The following is a 14,762-nucleotide window of genomic DNA, read 5'->3' on the forward strand; positions in this document are numbered from 1 at the left end:
GGAGAAATGAAAAATAATGTTTTATGGTAGATCATTTTTTTATAAAAATTCTAATTTGAACATTTTTCAAAATATTTGTATTCTGATGATTTTAAAAGATGCGGAGGTCAAAAAGCGCTTGGTAGTTAACATTCTAAAGGCATCGGTTTTCGAGTTATTTTGAATTTAAGCTCGAAAAGTTATTAATATTTAGGAAAGTACACGTTTTTCTTATTTTTTGTGGTTCTCCAGCAAAAACCATACGTTCATTGGAATGCTTGATCAAAAATATACAATTCATTCTTTGACAACAAAACGATTGGATAAATAACTCAAGCGCTGTACCTTAGCCTACCTACACGTTCCCCCTTGCCGAATGTTTTATAAAAACCCTGAATTAATTCACCTAGTGGTGCAGAAACCTTTGTTATACTAACTATTACTTTATACATATTTGGCCAGTCACTTACAAATCGTATACCATCATAAGTCCAATTTCAATAATGGATGAAATGAATTTGAAAGATAGTTTTCAGCGAGTAAACAAAAGACGATCATTGAAATAAAGCTTGACGTGGTTTTTGCAAATAATATGAATGTTATCACTGGAGTACATGGGTCTTATTTTTTCGATCACAAACCAATTTTTAAATGCTGACTAAAAGTAATTGTTTTTTTTTTTTTTTTGAGATAATAGAACGTGGGGAAACAGTAATAGATAACAGTGATGCTGATTTCACACTAGAACAGCAAACATGTATGTTAGTTTAATGCGGTTCTACTTATTCGCTTTATTTTCAGAAATCGCAGGACCTAGATTTATGAATCAGAATCAAGTTTTTTTTACGAGTTGAAGCAAACCTCTACAAACCTGCTCTCGAAATATAGTTTAGAATTATACAGGAAAAAATGAATGAAATTGATGAAAGTTGTCAATTTAATTCTATCTCAAATGCATTATCTGAAAACGAAGGTTCTCCACGATCTTTGAGAATTTTAGATTTTCAGAGTGTAGGCGAGAACATTATTGTTTTCAAAGGCCTAGGCTGTATGAAAAAATCCGAAATGAAGACTTTTTAAATCTTGCTGCGATAACGAGAAGTGGAATAACATGGATACTCTGTTTGCACTTAGTCTTAAATTAGAAAGCAATATTTATATCTTACATGAGCATATTGTATCATTCATAGAGATAAGTGACTTTTCACCTGCGCACACTAGTAAACGTGTATAGCCATGTAGAGTTGCTTCAACACTTTTTCCTTATTTTGCCGATTACGTTCACCAGCTACTTTAGATTCCTGGTCACAAATTTAATACATAAAATAAGTATTCAACTGAAAAATTTTCCAGCTGTTCAAAACGTAGCATTGCGAACAAAACAGCGATTTATTTGTGTTTTTCTCGACGGGTGGTACTAACACATTCGTACGTAAATAGGTCTATACATCTTTGGTAAAGCTTTTCAAAATATCTGCATCGCTTATTGTGTTACATGTGCAAACTGTAGGATCAGATTTTGCTACAATGCTTGGCTCCCGAAAGCTGTAAATGTTTCTTACTCTTCGCAAATCTAGGTTCAACGTACAATTTAGTATATATTTTATAAAAAGTGAGGATGGGAGCTTCGGAAGAAAAGGGGCTAAGTAAGCATTGCAGTTTCTTCTGAAATCTGGTTCCAATTTTCCAAGAAAAAGCTTAAGGGTAACTTATTTACACCAGTTAAGACGCACTTCGAAGAGTGTAAAGATTATGAAAAGTTGTCCATGATTGTTGATTTCCTTTGAGAAATAAATAGCGATACGAAAAAAAAAGATAGAGAAGAGGAAAGAGCAGTGAGAGAGAAAATTTATCCAGAAAGTATAATATCCCATGTCTAAAGTATACTTTGGTCAAAACTCTACAGTTCAAGCAACCAATAGAAGATCGCACTCAGTATGATTTTAAAAGATCTCTGGGGCTTTCATTTAAGCATGCGAACATCACAATCGGAATAAGCGTTCTGTAAAGAGAGTTTTTTGGTTGGCAAATGGCTGGACACGTGTAACTTGAGACCCTAATGTGGCCATTCACCTCTGTCCAGCAACTCCTATCCCAACCTCCACGTGGTGCCGACCGGAATACGAGTAACCTTAGCGGAGATCGGGTAACCAACCCCGGTGGAAACTATGGTCGTATGCTGACTGGGAAGGGGGTCGTACGCGGCTGTATCCCCATAGGGGCGGCGTACAACAGCGTCTGACCCGGAGCGGGCGGCTGAATTATGGAATGCTGTATCCCGCCAGCTACACCTAAGATGGCAGCCCCATCAGCAGGATGTAGGTATCGCGACCCTGGTAAGGTAGCATACCGAAACATTTCACCAACCACGAACAACGATTTTAGAAATACGGAACGGATCAATCGGCAAAGACCTAGGCTACGAACACGGAAAAAGATTAAGGTAAACGATTGGAAATTGGGTACTTGGAACGTCCGATCTCTCAATGAACCGGCGCGGGCTGGCTTGCTTGCTCGAGAACTACAGCGTCAGGGAGTCGAAATCGCAGTGATTCAGGAGGTTCGGTGGCCAAATTCCGGAGAAAGGGGATTCCGTGCAGTAGACCCTATTGCACGCACTTCTTTCAAGTACCACATCTACTACAGTGGCGGCAAAGCAGCGGAACGGGGCGTCGGTTTCGTAGTGCTGGGAAATCAGAAAACAAGAGTCATCCGATGGAGGCCCGTAGATGACCGTATATGCGTGTTGAGGATTAAGGGCAAATTCTTCAACTACAGTTTAATCAACACCTACGCACCGACAAACGACAAATCCGATGAAGTCAAAGATGAGTTCTATGACAAGCTTGAGCGAATCTATGACGAGTGCCCAAAACACGACGTAAAAGTCGTCATCGGAGACGCAAACGCACAGGTTGGGAGGGAGGAATTCTTCCGTCCGGTCATTGGAAGGCATAGCCTCCACTCGTCATCCAATGAAAACGGCCTGAGGCTGATAAACTTTGCCGCAGCCAGAGGAATGGCCAAATGTAGCTCCTATTTTCCACGTTTGAATATTCGGAAACACACCTGGAGGCATCCAAATGGAGAAGCCTGCTCCCAGATCGATCACGTACTGATTGACGGTCGGCACTTTTCGGATGTTACTGATGTTAGGTCTTTTCGGGGACCAAACATTGACTCTGACCATTATCTCGTCGTTTGTAAGATCCGCGCGCGGTTGTCGAACGTGCTGAAATCTCGCACAGAGAGGGCGACGCGTTTCAACATTCAGCGGTTGAAAGCTGATGGCGTGACAGCAGAATACGCCAGAGAGCTGGATCAACGGATCGCAGAACAGCAGGAGGAAGGAGTGGAAGACATAAATGGGCTGTGGAGCAGTATTCACGGCGCCATCGAAACGACTGCGAGAGAGGTGGTAGGTACGACGCGTGGAAGGCAGCCTAACGGCTGGTTCGATGCCGAGTGCCAGAGAGCGACAGATGAGAAGAACCGTGCCAGGAGCCGCATGCTCACTGCGGCTACGCGTCAGAACAGAGAGAGGTACAGGGTGGCAAGAGCTGCTGAAAATAGAACCCACCGTCGGAAGAAGCGCGAGTACGAGGAGCAGATGCTCGCCAGCGCAGAGGACAGCTATGCTCAAAACGACGTGCGGAGATTCTATAGAACTGTCAACAGAGTCAGAAGCAGGAATTTTCCGGTGCCAGTCATGTGTAATGACAAGGACGGCAACCTGCTTACTGGTAAACCGACGGTTGCAGCCAGGTGGAAGGAGCATTTTCAGGCGCTATTGAACGGTGAGGTACCGGATGAGCAGAGCAGGAACAGGATGACGATTATGAGTGACGAACAAGCTGTGGAGCCACCAACACAGGAGGAGGTGAAAAAGGCGATTAATGAGCTGAAAAACGGCAAGGCCGCTGGTAAGGACGGTATCCCGGCCGAACTTCTAAAAGCGGGAAGCGAGCGGCTGTACTATGCGGTCCACCAGATAATACTAAGAATCTGGGCGGACGAACAAATGCCGAACGACTGGTTGGAAGGCCTCATATGCCCTATCTATAAGAAGGGCCATCGATTGGATTGTGGCAACTATCGAGGGATAACGTTGCTCAACTCCGCATATAAAGTTCTCTCCCGTATCCTGTTCTTCAGATTGAGACCGCTAGCGGAATCTTTTGTTGGCGAATACCAGGCTGGTTTTCGACAAGGGCGTTCCACGACGGATCAAATTTTCACCCTGCGACAGATCCTCGATAAGTTCCGGGAGTACAACTTATCGACTCACCATCTTTTTGTGGACTTCAGGGCGGCATACGACTCAGTGAAAAGAAACGAGCTGTGGCAGATCATGCTGGAACACGGTTTCCCTGCGAAACTAATAAAGCTGAGTCGTATGACACTGGAGGGATCAAAATCGTGCGTGCGGATAGCTGGCAAGACATCAGCCGCGTTCGTAACGTTGGATGGACTGAAGCAGGGGGATGCGCTCTCCAACCTACTGTTTAACATCGCTCTTGAGGGTGCAGTACGAAGAGCAAACGTCGAAAGAAACGGTACGATCATCACAAAATCTCACATGCTTCTTGGCTTTGCGGACGACGTCGATATCATCGGTATCAACCGTAAGGCCGTGGAGGATGCCTTCGTACCTTTTAAGAGAGAAGCAGCGAGATTGGGACTTGTCATTAACTCTGCCAAAACGAAGTACATGGTAGCTGGCAGAGAGCGTGGGAGTCCCCGTGGTGTTGGTGCTGAGGTGGAGATAGATGGGGAACGATTTGAAGTGGTTGACGAATTCGTTTATCTTGGTACGCTTGTGACATGTGACAACGATATGAGCCGTGAAGTGAAACAACGAGTTGCAGCTGCGAACAGGGCTTTCTACGGACTGCGTAACCAGCTAAGGTCCCGTAGTTTGCAAACTCGCACAAAACTAGCGCTGTATATGACGCTGATACTCCCGGTGGCCCTTTACGGACATGAAGCATGGACGCTGAAGGAAGCTGATCGACGAGTGCTCGGAGTTTTTGAGCGTAAAATTCTGCGATCGATACTTGGCGGTAAACTGGTTGTACCAGGTATACAAACATGCTGATATAGTGAAGGTAATACAGCGGGGCAGGCTGCAGTGGGCTGGACATGTAGCCAGGATGCCTGACGAGAGAGCCGCCAAAACTATCTTCAGTAGAGAACCAGGAAGAGGCCGTCGACTCCGTGGTAGGCCTCGCACGCGGTGGATGTGCGCGGTGGAAGAAGATGCACGATCTGCTGGTGTACGGGGAGACTGGAGAACGGCTGCTCAAGACAGAAGAAGATGGACATCTCTAATTCGTTCGGCCCTGGACCGGTGAACGGTCCGTTAGCCAAAAAAGTAAAGTAAGTAAGTAAAGAGAGTTTTTTTTGTTATTTTTCTTGTTCGGGTCGATTTTGATATACTACACACATAAACAACATATTTACACATACACACGTACAGGCACACATACACAAACATACATAAATTGTTCAATTCTTCGATCTGAGTAAATTGGTATACAACACATGGCTCTCCGTGCCATTCATTTTGCCTTAAAAGTTAAATTTCTTATATAAAAAATACTCTTTGATCAATATTTTAAAATCTAAGCCACTAATCAAAAATCCACTCGGTAGCATTCTGGGGGAGCACAGTAGCCTTCGTTTGCGTATAAGATCATTAAAATCGGATATTTCGTTCTGTAAGAAAGGTGCGTTAGTTTTTTGCGGCACATACATACAGACAACATACATACACACACACATACACACATACACACACACATACACACGAATAGACATTGCTCAGTTCGTCGAGCTGAGTCGAATGGTATATACGATTCGGCCCTCCGGATCTTGGATCTATTTTGCGTTTTTCGACCGATTTTATAACCAATTTTATAACAAAGAGAATACTTACAATTGGCGCCCAACGCAAAAGATTCTAACAAAAGATTTTCAATTTTTGGTCAAAAAGTTGAACATCTTTTTCCCGTAACTCCGTAAGACCTAATTCCTATCATATTACTATTTTTCGATTGTGAATTGCATGCTTTGAAACACGTGTGTTAAGCTATTATTTCGGATGATGAGAATAGATGATTGTATGATTTTTGCATTACCCTACAGTGACTGAATTCTATCAACAACGCAGTGATTAACTTACCAATAAGTGAAAAAAAAATTAAATATTTAAATAGTTTACTAGGTGCTACAGAACATAACGTTTAGTATAGAAATAGTATAGTGTAGTGAGTCGGGAAAATTTAAGCATGAGTGAAGCAGTGAAAAACTTGAACCCAATGGCGGGAAAAATTCTAGCGTGGTACCATGACATACACGTGGACCACTTACTAGAAGACGAGCTTTTATTTGAGCTCTCAATACGAAACATTATTATTAATGACGACCCTTCTTTTAGCTGGAGGCGGCGAAGCCTTCGAGAACATATAAAAACTGAAAGAGTAGATAAAAAGTTTATTAATGCCGATCTTAACGTCGATCTAGACCAAGAAGTAGAATCCTGTGAGGAGAAGTTACGGGAAATTTCTAATCTCGTTATCAGTGGAGATAAATTTACGAAAGCGAAATGCAAATCCAGACTTTTGCATCTAGCTCATAAGTTATATCATTTGGTACGTCATGCTCAAGAACAAGATGTAATTGAAATTTTAAATTCTTTGCTTAGTAGATGTGTTATTAGATTAAACAGTTTTTATTTAGAACTTTGTGAGGTTGATACCCAAGTTCAAAACGAAGGTTCGGTGGATGATGAACCATTAGCCGACATCAACCCGACTGACGAAGATAACCCAGACATAAATCCCAGAATTCTAAACCTGATTAGCGATTTACAACGTCGAATCAAGGAACTAGAAAGAGAGGTTACGCGAAAAGCCATTGGAAAAGACATTTGTTCCCAAACGGAACCGTTTCATACGCAAGACTTTAGTCGTCCCCATACGACACGTTGTTCCACAAATTTAGGCCACAGTTCTCTCAACCAAACGCTTTTCGATACTGATGCTGGTGATTTGTCTTCAATGTCAGTACACAGCAATCCGATGTTGGCTACTCACCCTCAAGCTAACGCTACTGTCTCAGCTCCCATCACGAGCTCAGCTCCCATCACGAGTACAGCTCCCATCACGAGTATTCCAAACAGATTTCATAATTATCCCGCGGCTAATCTGTATTAGCCGCCACAACCTTGGCCATCTCATAACTACCCAACATTCTCAGCGACAGCTGGAAGAACAAGTTTCATGAGCATGGGCAACGTGAACCCTGTCTCTCAGTCGAATACCTCTCAAGCCAACTTTAATCCATTTCCCAACCCAATACAAACTCCAATCAATCAAGTTCCACAGACACATCAAAGTAGGAGAAGTTTACCTGTTTCCAAATGGTCTGTAAGAAAGTACGATGGTGAAGATCAAGGTTTGAAGCTGAACGAATTCCTTGAATTAGTACAGGCTTTAACGTTGGCCGAACAAACCAGCGAAATGGAACTGTTTGAATCAGCGGTGCACCTTTCCACTGGTGCAGCTCTCAAATGGTACATGACAACGCGTACTTCTGGGCTTCTTTTTAATTGGCAGCATCTAGTGTGGGAGCTAAAACGTACGTTTATGCATCCTGATTTAGATGCGCTTATAAAGAAAAAAATTATCGCCGTAATCAGAATAAAAACGAATCATTTCATGAGTTTTACTATGAGATGGAAAAGCTTTTTCGAACCATGAGTGTGCAACTCAGCGAGTACGAAAAACTAAAAATATTGGAACAAAATATGAGACTAGAGTACAAAAAACAGTTAACCTTCGTCAGCATTACGGACTTAGCTACCTAAATTTCAGCTGCAAAGAAAGTCGATGCCTTATTGTATCCCGCTTATAACAAAGTTTTCGGAGACGAAAGAACGGTTCATTCACTGGACACTTCTGAGTCAAAGAATAAGAAAAATTCTAACCAGCGAACTAACCGAAAACCTTCAGAAACCGAACCACAATCGGTAAGAAACAACCCCGCGGAAACTTTGCACGCTCAATCAAACCCAACCTCACAATCAATTCCTAACTCAGGCCAAACCAGAGCTCAACTCACTTTGGAACATCTCATCGATACTCACTGCCCGCCTTCTAATCACCACTGCTATAACTGTGGCAAATATGGTCATCAAATTAGTCAATGCAGACTGCCTAGAGGCGTGGTATGCGAAAAGTGTGGCTACAGAGGTTATCCTACTAACAACTGTCCATACTGCATAAAAAACTTATTATCAGCGAACGAAAATCGCCGTTTGCTGAACTCAAACCGTTAAACGCGTGCCCTGAAAATAAAAAAATACTTACCATATTTAAACCAGCCACTGATGAACTTTATGCTAAAGACCCTAGTGTAATTTCGATTTCTTACCCAATCGATGATGATAACAGACCCTATATTACCGTTGAAATTTATGGAATAAAAATCCGCGCATTACTTGACAGCGGAAGGAATTTAACTATTATTAGCAGCTCACTTTATTATAATCTTAATTCAAAATAATTACAGTCGTTACGCACACCTATAGTGTTACGAACGGCCAATGGAGATCAATTGAATATATTGGGTCAGATAGACTTACCTTTTTCTGTGAATAATAATATCAAAATTATTCCCACAATAGTAGTTTCGGATTTAACTATAAGTTGCGAGTGCGGAATGGACTTTTGGAATAAATTCAACATTCACCCCACCGTGCAAAGTTGTAACTCAATCGAGATTGCTGACGAAACCATGATTAACCCGCAACCACCCACCGTTTTGACCAAAACGGAAGAAAAAGAAATAACTGAAATTAAAAAGTTTTTTCTCCCCGCTCGCCAAGGTCAGTTATCATTAACTTCTCTGGCCGAACATAGGATTGAAATCCAGGACGAGTGGAAAAATAAACCCCCAGTCCGACAATTTCCCTACGTGATGTCTCCAAAAACCCAAGCTTTAGTTGCCGAAGAGTTGCAAAGATTACTAAAGGCAGGGATAATTGAACGCAGTTATTCTGATTGGTCCCTCAACTGTGTACCAGTTATAAAACCTAACAAAGTTCGCTTGTGCCTCGACGCACGAAAAATCAATGATCGCACCGTACGCGTATCCTCTACCTCACCCTTGTCGAATTTTGGGCCAGCTTCCTAAGGCCAGATACCTCTCGACTATAGACTTGTCCGAAGCATTTTTGCAAGTGCCGCTAGAAAAGTCTTCCCGAAAATATACAGCTTTTAGCGTTCAAGGCAAGGGGCTCTTTCAGTACACCCGCATGCCTTTCGGATTAATGAACAGCCCAGCTACATTGGCCAGGCTTATGGATAAAGTCCTGGGTCATGGGGCGCTGGAACCTTTCGTCTTCGTATATCTTGACGACATTATTGTAGTCACTGAGACGTTTGAGCACCACATGCAACTTTTGCGCGAGATTGCTCGTCATCTTGCCGAAGCGAATCTCTGCATAAATTTAGAGAAATCTAAGTTCGGAGTTGCGGAAGTTTCATTCCTAGGGTATCTTCTAAGTACGGAGGGTCTTCGTACTAATCCTGACAAGATAAAACCGATAGTAGAATACGAGAGACCCAATACCATCACCAAACTTAGAAGATTCCTAGGGATGGCTAACTATTACCGAAGATTTATACCCGACTTTAGCGGTACAACCGCAGCTTTGACAGATTTATTAAAATCATCGAACAAAATAATCAAATGGAATGATGAAGCTGAAAAAGCATTTTATGCTATTCAAGAGTTTCTCATATCCGCTCCGATATTGAGCAGTCCCGACTTCCAGGAAGAATTTACAATACAAACCGATGCTAGTGATGTAGCTGTAGCTGGAATACTTACCCAACAGCAAGACGGCGAAAAAGTTATCGCATATTTTTCACACAAACTAACTACACCACAACGTAATTATCACGCGGCCGAAAAAGAAGCGCTTGCGGCGATACTCGCGATAGACGCGTTTCGCGGATATATTGAAGGGTATCACTTTACACTTATCACCGATTCTTCCGCGTTGACTCATATATTGAACACTAAATGGAAGGTGGGATCGAGGTGCAGCAGATGGAGCTTGGACCTGCAACAGTATGACATGACGGTTGTGCTTCGTAAAGGAAAAGATAATGTGGTTCCTGATGCACTATCACGTAGTGTTGCAATGGTCCAATCGTCCACTACTTTTTGCTGGTACGATTCTTTGAAGCGAAAAGTTTCCAAACAACCAGATAAGTACGCGAATTTCAAGGTGGAAAATGAAATATTATACAAATTCATAACCGCTAAAGATGAACCGTACGACTGTCGTTTTGAGTGGAAGCTCGTTCCACATCCCGATGAAATTCCCAACATTATTCAACTTAATCATGAAAACATGCACATAGGCTTTGATAAAACCCTAGCTCGAATCCAAAAACGCTATTATTGGCCTAGAATGAGAGCCGATATTCGTTCGTACATACAGACTTGCCAAACCTGCAAGGAAATAAAGCCACCATTTGTCACGGTAACACCTGAAATGGGACAAATGCGCTGTGCAAAAAGCCCTTGGCAAATAATTTCTATCGACTTCGTCGGCCCGCTCCCACGCAGCCGAAAAGGAAATGAGCATATGTTGGTAATCTCCGATTATTTCTCAAAATGGGTTATGATTCAGCCTGTGAGAAAATTGGACAGTTCAGTCATGTGTAGCATTTTGAAAGATCAGTGGTTCTATCGAAACTCCGTGCCAGAAATAATTATTTCCGATAATGGTACGACGTTCACCTCGAAAGAGCTTAAAGCACTGGTTGATCGATTCAAAATAAAACACTGGCTGAACTCCCGATATCACTCACAGGCGAATCCTGTTGAACGAGTTAATCGCACCATTAACACTGCGATTCGATCGTATGTAAAGGATGATCAGCGTTCTAACACGACGGTTCACTCGGCGACCGGTCTCACGCCGTTTTTCATTATTCACGGTCACGAACTTTCCGAGTGCGGTTCAGATCACAGCCTCCAAAAACACGGACAGCTTTCCGCAGAAGAAAAGGAAGAAAAACGTAAACAAACTTTTGGCCAAATCTACGACATGGTCCGAAAAAACTTAGCTAAATCCCACGAAAACACACGCGAGCAATACAACCTCAGGAGTAGGAAGTTTGCGAAGCCCTTCACGAATGGGCAACGAGTGTATCGTAAAAATATGAAGCATTCGAATGCTGTGGAGCATTATAATGCCAAATATGGCCGTCAATATATCCCATGCACGGTAAAAGCCAAGATTGGGACCTCGTCCTATGAGCTTGAGGATTTAGCTGGCAAAAACATAGGCATTTGGACAGCTTCCCACCTCAAACCCGGTTGAAAAAAAATCACTCAAGTTTAGCAACAACATATTGCTTAATTTATTTTCACTTATCAGCTTCCGATAAACCTAAAATTGCTTAATTTATTTTGACTTATCAGCTTCCGATAAACCTAAAAATCATGGGCGCAACTCAGGGGGGCTAAGGGGGGCTACAACCCCCCCTAGCAAGTTTTAAGCCCCCCCCTAGAAATTCCCAGAGTATAATTGTAGTCAATATAAATACATCCCATACTTCCTATCAGAGCATCAAAATCAACACAAATTGAGAAGTGATCATTCATTGGCTGAGAACTAGTACTGTGCCCAGGATCGATTCTCAAACCTAGCTCTCTTACTTACCTTACTAATAAGAAGAGTGCAGTGGTGGCTCGTGCTGTATCAAGGACGTGGCTCGTGCTGCTCGGTTTTGGGCTGTGTTTCGCCAGTTCCTCAGACGTCTCATCACCCGCAAGTCTCTTTCGATCTGGCCGAGCCATCGCGCACGCTGCGCCCCCTAGTCCACAGGCACAGAACAGATATGCAACTTCGAACAAAACTCTGCAGCAAATCGGTGCCCAAGCTTTCGTACTCATTTTTTGCTGTTCCATCCTACATTGTTTTTACAGTGCATCGTTCGAACAGTTCGCTCCAATAGTTTGAACATGCACAATAAAATTTTTTTTTTTGGTTCAATGACCAGGCAAAAAGGTGATCTTGAATAGTTGAATCTATCAAAATCAAGTTAAGACAGGACCGCATTCAAGAGATTTTTAAAGCGGAAATTCAGTAACAATTCACAATCAACGTCAATAGAACAAATTGAACTAAAAACCTTTCAACCATTTAAACATTGTTTAACAAATTTTCTTGGATCGTACACCTCGCGACTGTTGAAACTATTTTAACCTGTGAGTTGATTTACTTGAATATTTTCGTTGGACTTGGAAACTAAATTTCTTGACCAACGACAATATTTTTTTCTCGGACCGTTTGCTTATCAAACATTGCAAGTAATGCATATCAGACGCGCTATACACAGCACTGCTTATGACAATGAAGTTCATTAAAAATATATCTACATAAAAACCGTTGCACGTATGCGGGTGATACTGTACGATTATCATGAAAAGGCACCCTCGCTATACCAGTACAAGGGAGAACAAAAGATTCTCTCGGCGAAAAAGCGGTGAGAGCTCATCCAGTCCTTTTGTTGAATGAATGGAATATAAGCGTAATAAAATTTCGAGTGTAAAATGCGTTCTCTCCACCGCTAGATGTCGATACTTAAAATAAAGAGATTTTGTCTCATTTTGGTTCTTCAGTTGAACAGATGTGCCACAGGGATGCTGAAGAGAAGTGATTTCACAGGATCATCGTCCGGCATCCTTACGACGCGACCGGCCCACCGCGACCTATTGACTTTCGCCAGCTGTGCAACGGAGTTCTCTCCAACCAGCGCGTGCAGCTCATGGTTCATGCACTGTCGCCATTATCCGTCGTCTGTCTGTACTCCACAATAGATAGTCCGCAGCACTTTCTGCTCGAAAACTCCAAGAGCGTTGAGGCCAGAAGCGTTGATGTATCGATTCCGTAGAGAACTACCGGTCGTATCAGCTACATCGTCAATTTTTTACTTCGTCGCACTAGACTCGATCGAAGTGGTCATACCAATACCCCCACCACAAGTGGTGCGTACGTTTGTATGTCTGAGAAAAAAGAGCCGTCGATGAGAACATGGTCAATTTGGTTTGTTGTACGTTGGTCAGGTGATCTCCAGGTGGTTTCGTGGTTCTTCGGACTGCCAGTCTGCGGGAAGCTGCGAAGTTGACGCATCCCTGGCCGTTGTCGTTCGTGACGGTGTGCAGGCTGTGCGGGCTAATCACCGGCTTATATATGTTTTCCCTACCGACCTGAGCGTTCATGTACCCAATGACGACCTTGATGTCTCTACGCGAGCAGCTAAGAATATGGCATTATGCCTTGGACCACACTGGGATCTATTTTATGCCGACTAGCACGGGTGTACTGCTGGTACGCACTGCCCAGCCGTTTACCAGACCTAGTTCGCCTCAATATCGAATCAGTGTCAGCTGAAAGAGATGGTCAAGATGTTCAATACATCTTCAGAGATTTTTTCCCATTTCAAGTGATTTTGTATTCTGTTACGACACTACTTTATGCGTTTTTAAATAGGCGCATTGTAACTCTTTTTCCTATTTTTTTTTAAATGAAGTGTATGAAAACTAGCCCCCCCTAGAAATTTTCCGTAGTTGCGCCCATGCTAAAAATAAAGAAAAAGGACAAATATGGCGCAAGAATTATACTTACCACGAGATCATTCAGCCTTCCTGCCACTGAATAACGCACACCGTCTGACAGTTGTCAAAATAAACAAACGTCAGCAAACAACACGAAAAATTCGTGCAGCTTTGTGAACGCTCCCCGTTTAGAGCGTGCGCATCATTAAAAACAAGTCTCGAGCAGAATAAAATGTTGTTGCGACGGTAGCAAAGTTAATTATAAGAACTATTACGTTAGGGCGCCCTAGAATTTTAAAACTTGTAGCATAATTCTAGTGTGAATGATGCGTATGAATGAATAACGTGAATGGAGTTGGTACCGATGAATGGACAGGAATGGAAGGTTAATAATTATATTTCTTCAATCCAAGCAAACACAATTGCTAGTGAATGTATACAGAAACTTTATGATTAAATAAATAGTTTTGCCTTCGGAAAGTTGGCAGTAAATCTTCGGTTGTTGATAGAAATTCAGTTGGTGGGGCTGCAAAATGTATTCTTTTTTTTGACGAACTCTGATAGCTAAATCACCCAATTTCAAAGCATGAAAATATTCACTTAAGAAGGTGGCGAGTCTCACTCTCAAAGTTTAGCCAACATGAAGAGGAAGATCCTTCGGGAAAAATCACCGCTTCATGTTGCGACATAACTTTGAAAGCAGCAGGCCCATTTAACATATCCCAATTTTTAGAAAATGTGGCGAGTCTCACTCCTGAAGATTGGCCAATATGAAGAGGAAGACTGTTACTGCTCAGCCTGAAGGGCTTTTGCCAAAGCCCCTAGTCCCTTGTCGTTCCTCTGGGGGCTGTTTGGGGTTGGGTTCCCAAGACCTCTTTTCTTTACTCCCTGTCGGCCGTGAGAGACTCAAAGGTCCTCAGGGTCGGCTCCGGGTCTACTTCGGAACCAAGAATTCAACCAATTTATATTTTTACTAGTTTTTATGTTAAACCACTCACTCTGCTTGTCCGAATGTGGGGGAGGCACGTGGCCTGCGCTGGTTGCTCTAGCGGAACCGCTGCTGCTCTGCACGGTGCTCGTCGCGATGGCCGCCGCAATGCTCGTCGCGATGCTAGTCGCGATGCCGTTGGTGGAGGGGA

The 14,762-nt window shown here is 42.8% G+C and overlaps 1 protein-coding gene across 4 annotated transcripts in view; it reads left to right on the top strand.

Annotated features, from left to right (window-relative positions):
- The first annotated feature begins 2,015 nt into the window (after positions 1-2,015).
- The window catches only part of LOC129718270 (uncharacterized), a 42,979-nt gene continuing 30,232 nt past the window's right edge, over positions 2,016-14,762 (top strand). For 3 of the 4 annotated variants that reach the window (XM_055668880.1, XM_055668881.1, XM_055668883.1), the window contains exon 1: positions 2,016-5,362. In XM_055668880.1, coding sequence (XP_055524855.1) covers positions 2,243-5,077 — 2,835 coding nt within the window. In that variant the 5' untranslated portion in view covers positions 2,016-2,242 and the 3' untranslated portion in view covers positions 5,078-5,362. The remainder of the gene's footprint in view (positions 5,363-14,762) is intronic. The other variant, XM_055668882.1, reaches the window with a different exon arrangement.

This window comes from Wyeomyia smithii, chromosome 1 (genome assembly GCF_029784165.1).
Source record: "Wyeomyia smithii strain HCP4-BCI-WySm-NY-G18 chromosome 1, ASM2978416v1, whole genome shotgun sequence".
NCBI lineage: Eukaryota > Metazoa > Arthropoda > Insecta > Diptera > Culicidae > Wyeomyia > Wyeomyia smithii.